The sequence below is a fragment of the Anomaloglossus baeobatrachus genome, chromosome 5, assembly GCF_048569485.1.
Source record: "Anomaloglossus baeobatrachus isolate aAnoBae1 chromosome 5, aAnoBae1.hap1, whole genome shotgun sequence".
NCBI lineage: Eukaryota > Metazoa > Chordata > Amphibia > Anura > Aromobatidae > Anomaloglossus > Anomaloglossus baeobatrachus.
This window is the reverse complement of record NC_134357.1, coordinates 597,693,723-597,709,310: the sequence shown is the minus strand read 5'-3', so window position 1 is coordinate 597,709,310 and position 15,588 is coordinate 597,693,723. Positions and strand designations below refer to the sequence as shown.

The window sequence follows — 15,588 nt, the reverse complement described above, 5'->3', positions numbered from 1 at the left end:
TACACACCGCCGCCACGTACACACCGCCACATACCGCTGCCACGTACACACCACCGCCACGTACACACCGCACCACGTACACACCGCCACCACGCACACACCGCTACATACACCGCACAACGTACACACCGCCACATACACCGCACCACGTACACACCGCCACATACCGCTGCCACGTACACACCACCGCCACGTACACACCGCACCACGTACACACCGCCACCACGCACACACCGCCACATACACCGCACCACGTACACACCGCCACATACACCGCACCACGTACACACCGCCACATACACCGCACCACGTACACACCGCCACATACACCGCACCACGTACACACCGCCACATACACCGCACCACGTACACACCGCCACATACACCGCACCACGTACACACCGCCGCACCATCATACAGACTAGCCCCCATAGGAGAGATCGGTCCTGGGGGTCTCTGTAATGGGGGGCGTCCGTCCTCGGAGCTCGGCACATGCTGTGATGTCTCCTCCGCTTCTCAGGGCTGCAGAGGAGACTGACCCCGGCACAGGACGGGCGCTAGGACCGCGCACACTGACCGCTATGTGCGGCTTCCGGCGGCCGCGCCCCCTGTCGCGGGGAATCACGGGACTTGTAGTTCTTCTGGAGTTTCCGCAGTTGAACTCGGAGTTGGCGGCGGCCGCGAGTGCAGCGGGATGGAGGCCATGGACGGACTCCTAACGGAGGCCAAGGAGAGCATGGAGGCCGCCAGGAACTACCGGGCAGAGCTGCGGCACCGGCTGCAGGGGCTGAGCCAGGCCAGGAGGCAGGTGAGACCCCCCCAAAGTAACCCCCCCCCCCTTCATATGTGACAGCCCCCACCACTGCAGGGGCTGAGGCAGGTGAGACCCCCAAAGTAACCCCCCCCCCCTCATGTGACACCCCCACCACTGCAGAGGCTGAGCCAGGCCAGGAGGCAGGTGAGACCCCCCAAACTAACACCCCCCATATGTGACAGCCCCCACCACTGCAGGGGCTGAGCCAGGCCAGGAGGCAGATGAGACCCCCCAAAGTAACCCCCCCCCTCATGTGACAGCCCCCACCACTGCAGAGGCTGAGCCAGGCCAGGAGGCAGGTGAGACCCACCAAACTAACACCCCCCCATATGTGACAGCCCCCACCACTGCAGGGGCTGAGCCAGGTGAGACCCCCAAAGTAACCCCCCCCCCCTCATGTGACAGCCCCCACCACTGCAGGGGCTGAGGCAGGTGAGACCCCAAAGTAACCCCCCCCCCCCTCATGTGACACCCCCACCACTGCAGAGGCTGAGCCAGGTGAGACCCCCAAAGTAACCCCCCCCCCTCATGTTACAGCTCCCACCACTGCAGGGGCTGAGCCAGGCCAGGAGGCAGGTGAGACCCACCAAACTAACACCCCCCATATGTGACAGCCCCCACCACTGCAGGGGCTGAGGCAGGTGAGACCCCAAAGTAACCCCCCCCCCTCATGTGACACCCCCACCACTGCAGAGGCTGAGCCAGGTGAGACCCCCAAAGTAACCCCCCCCCCCTCATGTTACAGCTCCCACCACTGCAGGGGCTGAGCCAGGTGAGACCCCCAAAGTAACCCCCCCCCCCCTCATGTGACAGCCCCCACCACTGCAGGGGCTGAGGCAGGTGAGACCCCAAAGTAACCCCCCCCCCCTCATGTGACACCCCCACCACTGCAGAGGCTGAGCCAGGTGAGACCCCCAAAGTAACCCCCCCCCCCTCATGTTACAGCTCCCACCACTGCAGGGGCTGAGCCAGGTGAGACCCCCAAAGTAACCCCCCCCCCTCATGTGACAGCCCCCACCACTGCAGGGGCTGAGGCAGGTGAGACCCCAAAGTAACCCCCCCCCCCCCCCTCATGTGACACCCCCACCACTGCAGAGGCTGAGCCAGGTGAGACCCCCAAAGTAACCCCCCCCCCCCTCATGTGACAGCTCCCACCACTGCAGGGGCTGAGCCAGGTGAGGACCCCCAAAGTAACCCCCCCCCCTCATGTGACACCCCCACCACTGCAGGGGCTGAGCCAGGTGAGACCCCCCAAAGTAACCCCCCCCCCCTCATGTGACAGCCCCCACCACTGCAGGGGCTGAGGCAGGTGAGACCCCCAAAGTAACCCCCCCCCCCCTCATGTGACAGCCCCCACCACTGCAGGGGCTGAGCCAGGTGAGACCCCCAAAGTAACCCCCCCCTCATGTGACAGCCCCCACCACTGCAGGGGCTGAGCCAGGTGAGACGCCCAAAGTAACCCCCCCCTCATGTGACAGCCCCCACCACTGCAGGGGCTGAGGCAGGTGAGACCCCCAAAGTAACCCCCCCCCTCATGTGACAGCCCCCACCACTGCAGAGGCTGAGCCAGGCCAGGAGGCAGGTGAGACCCCCCAAACTAACACCCCCCATATGTGACAGCCCCCACCACTGCAGGGGCTGAGCCAGGTGAGACCCCCAAAGTAACCGCCCCCCCTCATGTGACAGCCCCCACCACTGCAGGGGCTGAGCCAGGTGAGACCCCCAAAGTAACCCCCCCCCCTCATGTGACAGCCCCCACCACTGCAGGGGCTGAGGCAGGTGAGACCCCAAAGTAACCCCCCCCCCCCCCTCATGTGACACCCCCACCACTGCAGAGGCTGAGCCAGGTGAGACCCCCAAAGTAACCCCCCCCCCTCATGTTACAGCTCCCACCACTGCAGGGGCTGAGCCAGGTGAGACCCCCAAAGTAACCCCCCCCCCCTCATGTGACAGCCCCCACCACTGCAGGGGCTGAGGCAGGTGAGACCCCAAAGTAACCCCCCCCCCCTCATGTGACACCCCCACCACTGCAGAGGCTGAGCCAGGTGAGACCCCCAAAGTAACCCCCCCCCCTCATGTGACAGCTCCCACCACTGCAGGGGCTGAGCCAGGTGAGACCCCCAAAGTAACCCCCCCCCCTCATGTGACACCCCCACCACTGCAGGGGCTGAGCCAGGTGAGACCCCCCAAAGTAACCCCCCCCCCCTCATGTGACAGCCCCCACCACTGCAGGGGCTGAGCCAGGTGAGACCCCCAAAGTAACCCCCCCCCCCTCATGTGACAGCCCCCACCACTGCAGGGGCTGAGCCAGGTGAGACCCCCAAAGTAACCCCCCCCTCATGTGACAGCCCCCACCACTGCAGGGGCTGAGGCAGGTGAGACGCCCAAAGTAACCCCCCCCTCATGTGACAGCCCCCACCACTGCAGGGGCTGAGGCAGGTGAGACCCCCAAAGTAACCCCCCCCCCTCATGTGACAGCCCCCACCACTGCAGAGGCTGAGCCAGGCCAGGAGGCAGGTGAGACCCCCCAAACTAACACCCCCCATATGTGACAGCCCCCACCACTGCAGGGGCTGAGCCAGGTGAGACCCCCAAAGTAACCCCCCCCCCCTCATGTGACAGCCCCCACCACTGCAGGGGCTGAGCCAGGTGAGACCCCCAAAGTAACCCCCCCCCCTCATGTGACAGCCCCCACCACTGCAGGGGCTGAGGCAGGTGAGACCCCAAAGTAACCCCCCCCCCTCATGTGACACCCCCACCACTGCAGAGGCTGAGCCAGGTGAGACCCCCAAAGTAACCCCCCCCCCTCATGTTACAGCTCCCACCACTGCAGGGGCTGAGCCAGGTGAGACCCCCAAAGTAACCCCCCCCCCCCTCATGTGACAGCCCCCACCACTGCAGGGGCTGAGGCAGGTGAGACCCCAAAGTAACCCCCCCCCCCTCATGTGACACCCCCACCACTGCAGAGGCTGAGCCAGGTGAGACCCCCAAAGTAACCCCCCCCCCCTCATGTTACAGCTCCCACCACTGCAGGGGCTGAGCCAGGTGAGACCCCCAAAGTAACCCCCCCCCCCTCATGTGACAGCCCCCACCACTGCAGGGGCTGAGGCAGGTGAGACCCCAAAGTAACCCCCCCCCCCCCCCCTCATGTGACACCCCCACCACTGCAGAGGCTGAGCCAGGTGAGACCCCCAAAGTAACCCCCCCCCCTCATGTGACAGCTCCCACCACTGCAGGGGCTGAGCCAGGTGAGACCCCCAAAGTAACCCCCCCCCCCTCATGTGACACCCCCACCACTGCAGGGGCTGAGCCAGGTGAGACCCCCCAAAGTAACCCCCCCCCCCCTCATGTGACAGCCCCCACCACTGCAGGGGCTGAGCCAGGTGAGACCCCCAAAGTAACCCCCCCCCCCTCATGTGACAGCCCCCACCACTGCAGGGGCTGAGCCAGGTGAGACCCCCAAAGTAACCCCCCCCCCTCATGTGACAGCCCCCACCACTGCAGGGGCTGAGCCAGGTGAGACGCCCAAAGTAACCCCCCCCTCATGTGACAGCCCCCACCACTGCAGGGGCTGAGGCAGGTGAGACCCCCAAAGTAACCCCCCCCCCTCATGTGACAGCCCCCACCACTGCAGAGGCTGAGCCAGGCCAGGAGGCAGGTGAGACCCCCCAAACTAACACCCCCCATATGTGACAGCCCCCACCACTGCAGGGGCTGAGCCAGGTGAGACCCCCAAAGTAACCGCCCCCCCTCATGTGACAGCCCCCACCACTGCAGGGGCTGAGCCAGGTGAGACCCCCAAAGTAACCCCCCCCCTCATGTGACAGCCCCCACCACTGCAGGGGCTGAGGCAGGTGAGACCCCAAAGTAACCCCCCCCCCCCTCATGTGACACCCCCACCACTGCAGAGGCTGAGCCAGGTGAGACCCCCAAAGTAACCCCCCCCCCTCATGTTACAGCTCCCACCACTGCAGGGGCTGAGCCAGGTGAGACCCCCAAAGTAACCCCCCTCCCCTCATGTGACAGCCCCCACCACTGCAGGGGCTGAGGCAGGTGAGACCCCAAAGTAACCCCCCCCCCCTCATGTGACACCCCCACCACTGCAGAGGCTGAGCCAGGTGAGACCCCCAAAGTAACCCCCCCCCCCCTCATGTGACAGCTCCCACCACTGCAGGGGGCTGAGCCAGGTGAGACCCCCAAAGTAACCCCCCCCCCCTCATGTGACACCCCCACCACTGCAGGGGCTGAGCCAGGTGAGACCCCCCCCCCCCCCTCATGTGACAGCCCCCACCACTGCAGGGGCTGAGCCAGGTGAGACCCCCAAAGTAACCCCCCCCCCCTCATGTGACAGCCCCCACCACTGCAGGGGCTGAGCCAGGTGAGACCCCCAAAGTAACCCCCCCTCATGTGACAGCCCCCACCACTGCAGGGGCTGAGCCAGGTGAGACGCCCAAAGTAACCCCCCCCCCCTCATGTGACAGCCCCCACCACTGCAGGGGCTGAGCCAGGTGAGACCCCCAAAGTAACCCCCCCCCCCTCATGTGACAGCCCCCACCACTGCAGGGGCTGAGCCAGGTGAGACCCCCAAAGTAACCCCCCCCCCTCATGTGACAGCCCCCACCACTGCAGGGGCTGAGCCAGGTGAGACCCCCAAAGTAACCCCCCCCCCCTCATGTGACAGCCCCCACCACTGCAGGGGCTGAGGCAGGTGAGACCCCAAAGTAACCCCCCCCCCCCCCCCTCATGTGACACCCCCACCACTGCAGAGGCTGAGCCAGGTGAGACCCCCAAAGTAACCCCCCCCCCCCTCATGTTACAGCTCCCACCACTGCAGGGGCTGAGCCAGGTGAGACCCCCAAAGTAACCCCCCCCCCTCATGTGACAGCCCCCACCACTGCAGGGGCTGAGGCAGGTGAGACCCCAAAGTAACCCCCCCCCCCCCCTCATGTGACACCCCCACCACTGCAGAGGCTGAGCCAGGTGAGACCCCCAAAGTAACCCCCCCCCCCCTCATGTGACAGCTCCCACCACTGCAGGGGCTGAGCCAGGTGAGACCCCCAAAGTAACCCCCCCCCCCCTCATGTGACACCCCCACCACTGCAGGGGCTGAGCCAGGTGAGACCCCCAAAGTAACCCCCCCCCCCCTCATGTGACAGCCCCCACCACTGCAGGGGCTGAGCCAGGTGAGACCCCCAAAGTAACCCCCCCCCCCTCATGTGACAGCCCCCACCACTGCAGGGGCTGAGCCAGGTGAGACCCCCAAAGTAACCCCCCCCCTCATGTGACAGCCCCCACCACTGCAGGGGCTGAGCCAGGTGAGACGCCCAAAGTAACCCCCCCCCTCATGTGACAGCCCCCACCACTGCAGGGGCTGAGCCAGGTGAGACCCCCAAAGTAACCCCCCCCCCTCATGTGACAGCCCCCACCACTGCAGGGGCTGAGCCAGGTGAGACCCCCAAAGTAACCCCCCCCCTCATGTGACAGCCCCCACCACTGCAGGGGCTGAGCCAGGTGAGACTCCCAAAGTAACCCCCCCCCTCATGTGACAGCCCCCACCACTGCAGGGGCTGAGCCAGGTGAGACCCCCAAAGTAACCCCCCCCCCATGTGACAGCCCCCACCACTGCAGGGGCTGAGCCAGGTGAGATTCCCAAAGTAACCCCCCCCTCATGTGACAGCCCCCACCACTGCAGGGGCTGAGGCAGGTGAGACCCCCAAAGTAACCCACCCCTCATGTGACAGCCCCCACCACTGCAGGGGCTGAGCCAGGTGAGACCCCCAAAGTAACCCACCCCGTCAATCTGACAGCCCCTACCACTAGAACTCCATAACCAACATCAGCCCCAACACAGGACCCCCCCCAATATCAGCCCCAACACAGGACCTCCTCCCCCTCAATATCAGCCCCAACACAGGACCCCCTCCCAATATCAGTCCCAACACAGGACCCCCCCCAATATCAGCCCCAACACAGGACCTCCTCCCCCCCTAATATCAGCCCCAACACAGGACCCCCTCCCAATATCAGCCCCAACACAGGACCCCCCCCCAATATCAGCCCCAACACAGGACCTCCCCCTCCAATATCAGCCCCAACACAGGACCTCCCCCTCCAATATCAGCCCCAACACAGGACCCCCCCCAATATCAGCCCAACACAGGACCCCCCCCAATATCAGCCCCAACACAGGACCTCCTCCCCCCCAATATCAGCCCCAACACAGGACCCCCTCCCAATATCAGTCCCAACACAGGACCCCCCCCCAATATCAGCCCCAACACAGGACCTCCTCCCCCCCAATATCAGCCCCAACACAGGACCCCCTCCAATATCAGCCCCAACACAGGACCCCCCCCAATATCAGCCCCAACACAGGACCTCCCCCCCCCAATATCAGCCCCAACACAGGACCCCCCCCAATATCAGCCCCAACACAGGACCCCCCCCAATATCAGCCCCAACACAGGACCCCCCCCAATATCAGCCCCAACACAGGACCCCCCCCAATATCAGCCCCGACACAGGACCTCCTCCCCCCCCAATATCAGCCCCAACACAGGACCCCCTCCCAATATCAGCCCCAACACAGGACCCCCTCCAATATCAGCCCCAACACAGGACCTCCCCCCAATATCAGCCCCAACACAGGACCCCCTCCCAATATCAGGTCCAACACAGGACCTCCCCCCAATATCAGCCCCAACACAGGACCTCCCCCCAATATCAGCCCCAACACAGGACCTCCCCCAATATCAGCCCCAACACAGGACCTCCCCCTAATATCAGCCCCGACACAGGACCTCTCCCCTAATATCAGCCCCGACACAGGACCTCTCCCCTAATATCAGCCCCGACACAGGACCTCTCCCCTAATATCAGCCCCGACACAGGACCTCTCCCCTAATATCAGCCCCGACACAGGACCTCTCCCCCAATATCAGCCCCGACACAGGACCTCTCCCCTAATATCAGCCCCGACACAGGACCTCTCCCCCAATATCAGCCCCGACACAGGACCTCTCCCCAATATCAGCCCCGACACAGGACCTCTCCCCCAATATCAGCCCCGACACAGGACCTCTCCCCTAATATCAGCCCCGACACAGGACCTCTCCCCCAATATCAGCCCCGACACAGGACCTCTCCCCTAATATCAGCCCCGACACAGGACCTCTCCCTAATATCAGCCCCGACACAGGACCTCCCCCCAATATCAGCCCCAACACAGGACCTCCCCCCAATATCAGCCCCAACACAGGACCTCCCCCCAATATCAGCCCCAACACAGGACCTCCCCCCGATATCAGCCCCAACACAGGACCTCCCCCCGATATCAGCCCCAACACAGGACCTCCCCCCCCCCCCCCAATATCAGGTCCAACACAGGACCTCCCCCCAATATCAGCCCCGACACAGGACCTCCCCCTAATATCAGCCCCGACACAGGACCTCTCCCCGATATCAGCCCCGACACAGGACCTCTCCCCGATATCAGCCCCGACACAGGACCCCCCTCCCCCCCAATATCAGGTTGAACACAGGACCTCTCCCCCAATATCAGCCCCGACACAGGACCTCTCCCCCAATATCAGCCCCGACACAGGACCCTTCCCCCCCCCCCCCCCCAATATCAGGTCCAACACAGGACCTCCCCCCAATATCAGCCCCAGCACAGGACCTCCCCCCAATATTATCCCCAGCACAGGACCCCCTCCTGCACGCCTCTACCCCTCCACCCCCGTATCCCCGCACCTCCCCCTGCCTCGTGTCTCCTGTCCCCCAGAGGAAACTTCTCTTTACCAGGCAACTTCCTGTGCAAAACCAAGATGTTCTGAGCGGCGTCTTCATATCCTGCCCCCCCCCCCCTCCGGTGTGACCTGTATTAACCCCCCTCCGGTGTGACCTGTATTAACCCCCCTCCGGTGTGACCTGTATTATCGCTCCAGAGCATCCTGCCCCCCCCTCCGGTGTGACCTGTAATATCGCTCCAGAGCATCCTGCCCCCCCTCCGGTGTGACCTGTATTAACCCCCCTCCGGTGTGACCTGTATTACCCCCCCTCCGGTGTGACCTGTAATATCGCTCCAGAGCATCCTGCCCCCCCCTCCGGTGTGACCTGTATTACCCCCCCTCCGGTGTGACCTGTAATATCGCTCCAGAGCATCCTGCTCCCCCCTCCGGTGTGACCTGTATTACCCCCCCTCCGGTGTGACCTGTAATATCGCTCCAGAGCATCCTGCCCCCCCCTCCGGTGTGACCTGTATTAACCCCCCTCCGGTGTGACCTGTAATATCGCTCCAGAGCATCCTGCCCCCCCCTCCGGTGTGACCTGTATTACCCCCCCTCCGGTGTGACCTGTAACATCGCTCCAGAGCATCCTGCCCCCCCCCTCCGGTGTGACCTGTATTAACCCCCCCTCCGGTGTGACCTGTAATATCGCTCCAGAGCATCCTGCCCCCCCCTCCGGTGTGACCTGTAATATCGCTCCAGAGCATCCTGCCCCCCCCCTCCGGTGTGACCTGTAATATCGCCCCGGAGCATCCTGCCCCCCCCTCCGGTGTGACCTGTATTACCCCCCCTCCGGTGTGACCTGTATTACCCCCCCTCCGGTGTGACCTGTAACATCGCTCCAGAGCATCCTGCCCCCCCCTCCGGTGTGACCTGTATTACCCCCCCTCCGGTGTGACCTGTAATATCGCTCCGGAGCATCCTGTGATCTGTAATATGGCTCCGGAGCCTGTGTGCAATCCCGCCTGTGCTGAGCAGCCGCCCCCGCTCATTGGTGTAATGGTCTCTCCCACAGATCGGGCAGAGCGCGGTGCAGACGCGGGCCGCTCTGCAGCAGCATTTCCAGGATATCAGGAGCGCGGTGTCCAGGATGCTGGATGATCGGCTGCAGTCGCTGCTGCAACAGGTCGATGCAATCGAGCACGACAGCATCAAACCGCTGGACGACTGCCAGAAGCTGCTGGAGCAAGGGGTCAACACGGCCGATGGCCTCCTGCAGGAAGGTGCGGGGGTCCGGGGCACTCCACTGATGTATGGGGCGTCTGTGCATTGGGGCACTCTCCCTCTGTATGGGGCGTCTGTGCATTGGGGCACTCTCCCTCTGTATGGGGCGCGCTGTCTGTGCATTGGGGCACTCTCTCTCTGTATGGGGCGTCTGTGCATTGGGGCACTCCCCCTCTGTATGGGGCGTCTGTGCATTGGGGCACTCTCCCTCTGTATGGGGCGTCTGTGCATTGGGGCACTCTCCCTCTGTATGGGGCGTCTGTGCAATTGGGGCACTCTCCTTCTGTATGGGGCGTCTGTGCATTGGGGCACTCTCCCTCTGTATGGGGCGTCTGTGCATTGGGGCACTCCCCCTCTGTATGGGGCGTCTGTGCATTGGGGCACTCTCCCTCTGTATGGGGCGTCTGTGCATTGGGGCACTCTCCCTCTGTATGGGGCGTCTGTGCATTGGGGCACTCCCCCTCTGTATGGGGCGTCTGTGCATTGGGGCACTCTCCCTCTGTATGGGGCGTCTGTGCATTGGGGCACTCTCCCTCTGTATGGGGCACGCTGTCTGTGCATTGGGGCACTCTCCCTCTGTATGGGGCGTCTGTGCATTGGGGCACTCTCCCTCTGTATGGGGCGTCTGTGCATTGGGGCACTCTCCCTCTGTATGGGGCGTGCCGTCTGTGCATTGGGGCACTCTCCCTCTGTATGGGGCGTCTGTGCATTGGGGCACTCTCCCTCTGTATGGGGCGTCTGTGCATTGGGGCACTCCCCCTCTGTATGGGGCGTCTGTGCATTGGGGCACTCTCCCTCTGTATGGGGCGTCTGTGCATTGGGGCACTCTCCCTCTGTATGGGGCGTGCTGTCTGTGCATTGGGGCACTCTCTCTCTGTATGGGGTGTCTGTGCATTGGGGCACTCTCCCTCTGTATGGGGCGTCTGTGCATTGGGGCACTCTCCCTCTGTATGGGGCGTCTGGCTTGGCACTCTACTCTGTATGGGCGTCTGTGCATTGGGGCACTCTCCCTCTGTATGGGGCGTCTGTGCATTGGGGCACTCTCCCTCTGTATGGGGCGTCTGTGCATTGGGGCACTCTCCCTCTGTATGGGGCGTCTGTGCATTGGGGCACTCTCCCTCTGTATGGGGCGCGCCGTCTGTGCATTGGGGCACTCTCCCTCTGTATGGGGCGTCTGTGCATTGGGGCACTCTCCCTCTGTATGGGGCGTCTGTGCATTGGGGCACTCTCCCTCTGTATGGGGTGTCTGTGCATTGGGGCACTCCCCCTCTGTATGGGGCGTCTGTGCATTGGGGCACTCCCCCTCTGTATGGGGCGTCTGTGCATTGGGGCACTCCCCCTCTGTATGGGGCGTCTGTGCATTGGGGCACTCTCCCTCTGTATGGGGCGTCTGTGCATTGGGGCACTCTCCCTCTGTATGGGGCGTCTGTGCATTGGGGCACTCTCCCTCTGTATGGGGCGTCTGTGCATTGGGGCACTCTCCCTCTGTATGGGGCGTCTGTGCATTGGGGCACTCTCCCTCTGTATGGAGCGTCTGTGCATTGGGGCACTCTCCCTCTGTATGGGGTGTCTGTGCATTGGGGCACTCTCCCTCTGTATGGGGCGTCTGTGCATTGGGGCACTCTCCCTCTGTATGGGGCGTCTGTGCATTGGGGCACTCTCCCTCTGTATGGGGCGTCTGTGCATTGGGGCACTCTCCCTCTGTATGGGGCGTCTGTGCATTGGGGCACTCTCCCTCTGTATGGAGCGTGCTGTCTGTGCATTGGGGCACTCTCTCTCTGTATGGGGCGTCTGTGCATTGGGGCACTCTCCCTCTGTATGGGGCGTCTGTGCATTGGGGCACTCTCCCTCTGTATGGGGCGTCTGTGTATTGGCGCACTCTCCCTCTGTATGGGGCGTCTGTGCATTGGGGCACTCTCTCTCTGTATGGGGCGTGCTGTCTGTGCATTGGGGCACTCTCCCTCTGTATGGGGCGTCTGTGCATTGGGGCACTCTCCCTATGTATGGGGCGTCTGTGCATTGGGGCACTCTCCCTCTGTATGGGGCGTCTGTGCATTGGGGCACTCTCCCTCTGTATGGGGCGTGCCGTCTGTGCATTGGGGCACTCTCCCTCTGTATGGGGCGTCTGTGCATTGGGGCACTCTCCCTCTGTATGGGGCGTCTGTATATTGGGGCACTCTCCCTCTGTATGGGGCGTGCTGTCTGTGCATTGGGGCACTCTCCCTCTGTATGGGGCGTGCTGTCTGTGCATTGGGGCACTCTCCCTCTGTATGGGGCGTCTGTGCATTGGGGCATTCTCCCTCTGTATGGGGCGTCTGTATATTGGGGCACTCTCCCTCTGTATGGGGCGTGCTGTCTGTGCATTGGGGCACTCTCCCTCTGTATGGGGCGTCTGTGCATTGGGGCACTCTCCCTCTGTATGGGGCGTCTGTATATTGGGGCACTCTCCCTCTGTATGGGGCGTGCTGTCTGTGCATTGGGGCACTCTCCCTCTGTATGGGGCGTCTGTGCATTGGGGCACTCTCCCTCTGTATGGGGCGTCTGTATATTGGGGCACTCTCCCTCTGTATGGGGCGTGCTGTCTGTGCATTGGGGCACTCTCTCTCTGTATGGGGCGTGCTGTCTGTGCATTGGGGCACTCTCCCTCTGTATGGGGCGTCTGTGCATTGGGGCACTCTCCCTCTGTATGGGGCGTCTGTGCATTGGGGCACTCTCCCTCTGTATGGGGCGTCTGTGCATTGGGGCACTCTCCCTCTGTATGGGGTGTCTGTGCATTGGGGCACTCTCCCTCTGTATGGGGCGTCTGTGCATTGGGGCACTCTCCTCTGTATGGGGCGTCTGTGCATTGGGGCACTCTCCCTCTGTATGGGGCGTCTGTGCATTGGGGCACTCTCCCTCTGTATGGGGCGTCTGTGCATTGGGGCACTCTCTCTCTGTATGGGGCGTCTGTGCATTGGGGCACTCTCCCTCTGTATGGGGCGTCTGTGCATTGGGGCACTCTCCCTCTGTATGGGGCGTCTGTGCATTGGGGCACTCTCCCTCTGTATGGGGCGTCTGTGCATTGGGGCACTCTCTCTCTGTATGGGGCGTCTGTGCATTGGGGCACTCTCCCTCTGTATGGGGCGTCTGTGCATTGGGGCACTCTCCCTCTGTATGGGGCGTCTGTGCATTGGGGCACTCTCCCTCTGTATGGGGCGTCTGTGCATTGGGGCACTCTCCCTCTGTATGGGGCGTCTGTGCATTGGGGCACTCTCCCTCTGTATGGGGCGTCTGTGCATTGGGGCACTCTCCCTCTGTATGGGGCGTCTGTGCATTGGGGCACTCTCCCTCTGTATGGGGCGTCTGTGCATTGGGGCACTCTCCTCTGTATGGGGCGTCTGTGCATTGGGGCACTCTCCCTCTGTATGGGGCGTCTGTGCATTGGGGCACTCTCCCTCTGTATGGGGCGTCTGTGCATTGGGGCACTCTCCCTCTGTATGGGGCGTCTGTGCATTGGGGCACTCTCCCTCTGTATGGGGCGTCTGTGCATTGGGGCACTCTCCCTCTGTATGGGGCGTCTGTGCATTGGGGCACTCTCCCTCTGTATGGGGCCGTCTGTGCATTGGGGCACTCTCTCTCTGTATGGGGCGTCTGTGCATTGGGGCACTCTCCCTCTGTATGGGGCGTCTGTGTATTGGGGCACTCTCCCTCTGTATGGGGCGTCTGTGCATTGGGGCACTCTCCCTCTGTATGGCGGCGTCTGTGCATTGGGGCACTCTCCCTCTGTATGGGGCGTCTGTGCATTGGGGCACTCTCCCTCTGTATGGGGCGTCTGTGCATTGGGGCACTCTCCCTCTGTATGGGGCGTCTGTGCATTGGGGCACTCTCCCTCTGTATGGGGCGTCTGTGCATTGGGGCACTCTCCCTCTGTATGGGGCGTCTGTGCATTGGGGCACTCTCCCTCTGTATGGGGCGTCTGTGCATTGGGGCACTCTCCCTCTGTATGGGGCGTCTGTGCATTGGGGCACTCTCCCTCTGTATGGGGCGTCTGTGCATTGGGGCACTCTCCCTCTGTATGGGGCGTCTGTGCATTGGGGCACTCTCCCTCTGTATGGGGCGTCTGTGCATTGGGGCACTCTCCCTCTGTATGGGGCGTCTGTGCATTGGGGCACTCTCCCTCTGTATGGGGCGTCTGTGCATTGGGGCACTCTCCCTCTGTATGGGGCGTCTGTGCATTGGGGCACTCTCCCTCTGTATGGGGCGTCTGTGCATTGGGGCACTCTCCCTCTGTATGGGGCGTCTGTGCATTGGGGCACTCTCCCTCTGTATGGGGCGTCTGTGCATTGGGGCACTCTCCCTCTGTATGGGGCGTCTGTGCATTGGGGCACTCTCCCTCTGTATGGGGCGTCTGTGCTGCTCTGGGCATTGGGGCACTCTCCCTCTGTATGGGGCGTCTGTGCATTGGGGCACTCTCCCTCTGTATGGGGCGTCTGTGCATTGGGGCACTCTCCCTCTGTATGGGGCGTCTGTGCATTGGGGCACTCTCCCTCTGTATGGGGCGTCTGTGCATTGGGGCACTCTCCCTCTGTATGGGGCGTCTGTGCATTGGGGCACTCTCCCTCTGTATGGGGCGTCTGTGCATTGGGGCACTCTCCCTCTGTATGGGGCGTCTGTGCATTGGGGCACTCTCCCTCTGTATGGGGCGTCTGTGCATTGGGGCACTCTCCCTCTGTATGGGGCGTCTGTGCATTGGGGCACTCTCCCTCTGTATGGGGCGTCTGTGCATTGGGGCACTCTCCCTCTGTATGGGGCGTCTGTGCATTGGGGCACTCTCCCTCTGTATGGGGCGTCTGTGCATTGGGGCACTCTCCCTCTGTATGGGGCGTCTGTGCATTGGGGCACTCTCCCTCTGTATGGGGCGTCTGTGCATTGGGGCACTCTCCCTCTGTATGGGGCGTCTGTGCATTGGGGCACTCTCCCTCTGTATGGGGCGTCTGTGCATTGGGGCACTCTCCCTCTGTATGGGGCGTCTGTGCATTGGGGCACTCTCCCTCTGTATGGGGCGTCTGTGCATTGGGGCACTCTCCCTCTGTATGGGGCGTCTGTGCATTGGGGCACTCTCCCTCTGTATGGGGGCGTCTGTGCATTGGGGCACTTCCCTCTGTATGGAGGCGTCTGTGCATTGGGGCACTCTCCCTCTGTATAGGGGCGCCGTCTGTGCATTGGGGGCACTCCCCCTCTGTATGGGGCGTCTGTGCATTGGGGCACTCTCCCTCTGTATGGGGGCGTCTGTGCATTGGGGCACTCTCCCTCTGTATGGGGCGTCTGTGCATTGGGGCACTCTCCCTCTGTATGGGGCGTCTGTGCATTGGGGCACTCTCCCTCTGTATGGGGCGTCTGTGCATTGGGGCACTCTCCCCTCTGTATGGGGCGTCTGTGCATTGGGGGCACTCTCCCTCTGTATGGGGCGTCTGTGCATTGGGGCACTCTCCCTCTGTATGGGGCGTCTGTGCATTGGGGCACTCTCCCTCTGTATGGGCGCTGTCTGTGCATTGGGGCACTCTCCCCTCTGTATGGGGCGTCTGTGCATTGGGGCACTCCCCCTCTGTATGGGGCGTCTGTGCATTGGGGCACTATCCCTCTGTATGGGGCGTCTGTGCATTGGGGCACTCCCCCTCTGTATGGGGCGTCTGTGCATTGGGGCACTCCCCCTCTGTATGTGGCGTCTGTGAATATGGGGCACTCTCCCTCTGTATGGGGCGTCTGTGCATTGGGGCACTTTCC

The 15,588-nt window shown here is 62.9% G+C and overlaps 1 protein-coding gene across 1 annotated transcript in view; it reads left to right on the top strand.

Moving 5' to 3' along the window:
* The first annotated feature begins 628 nt into the window (after nt 1–628).
* The window catches only part of LOC142313183 (cytokine receptor-like factor 3), a 27,317-nt gene continuing 12,357 nt past the window's right edge, over nt 629–15,588 (top strand). The window contains exons 1-2 of the mRNA XM_075352168.1: nt 629–808; nt 9,617–9,852. Of these exons, the coding sequence (XP_075208283.1) occupies nt 695–808; nt 9,617–9,852 (350 nt within the window). The 5' untranslated portion in view covers nt 629–694. The remainder of the gene's footprint in view (nt 809–9,616; nt 9,853–15,588) is intronic.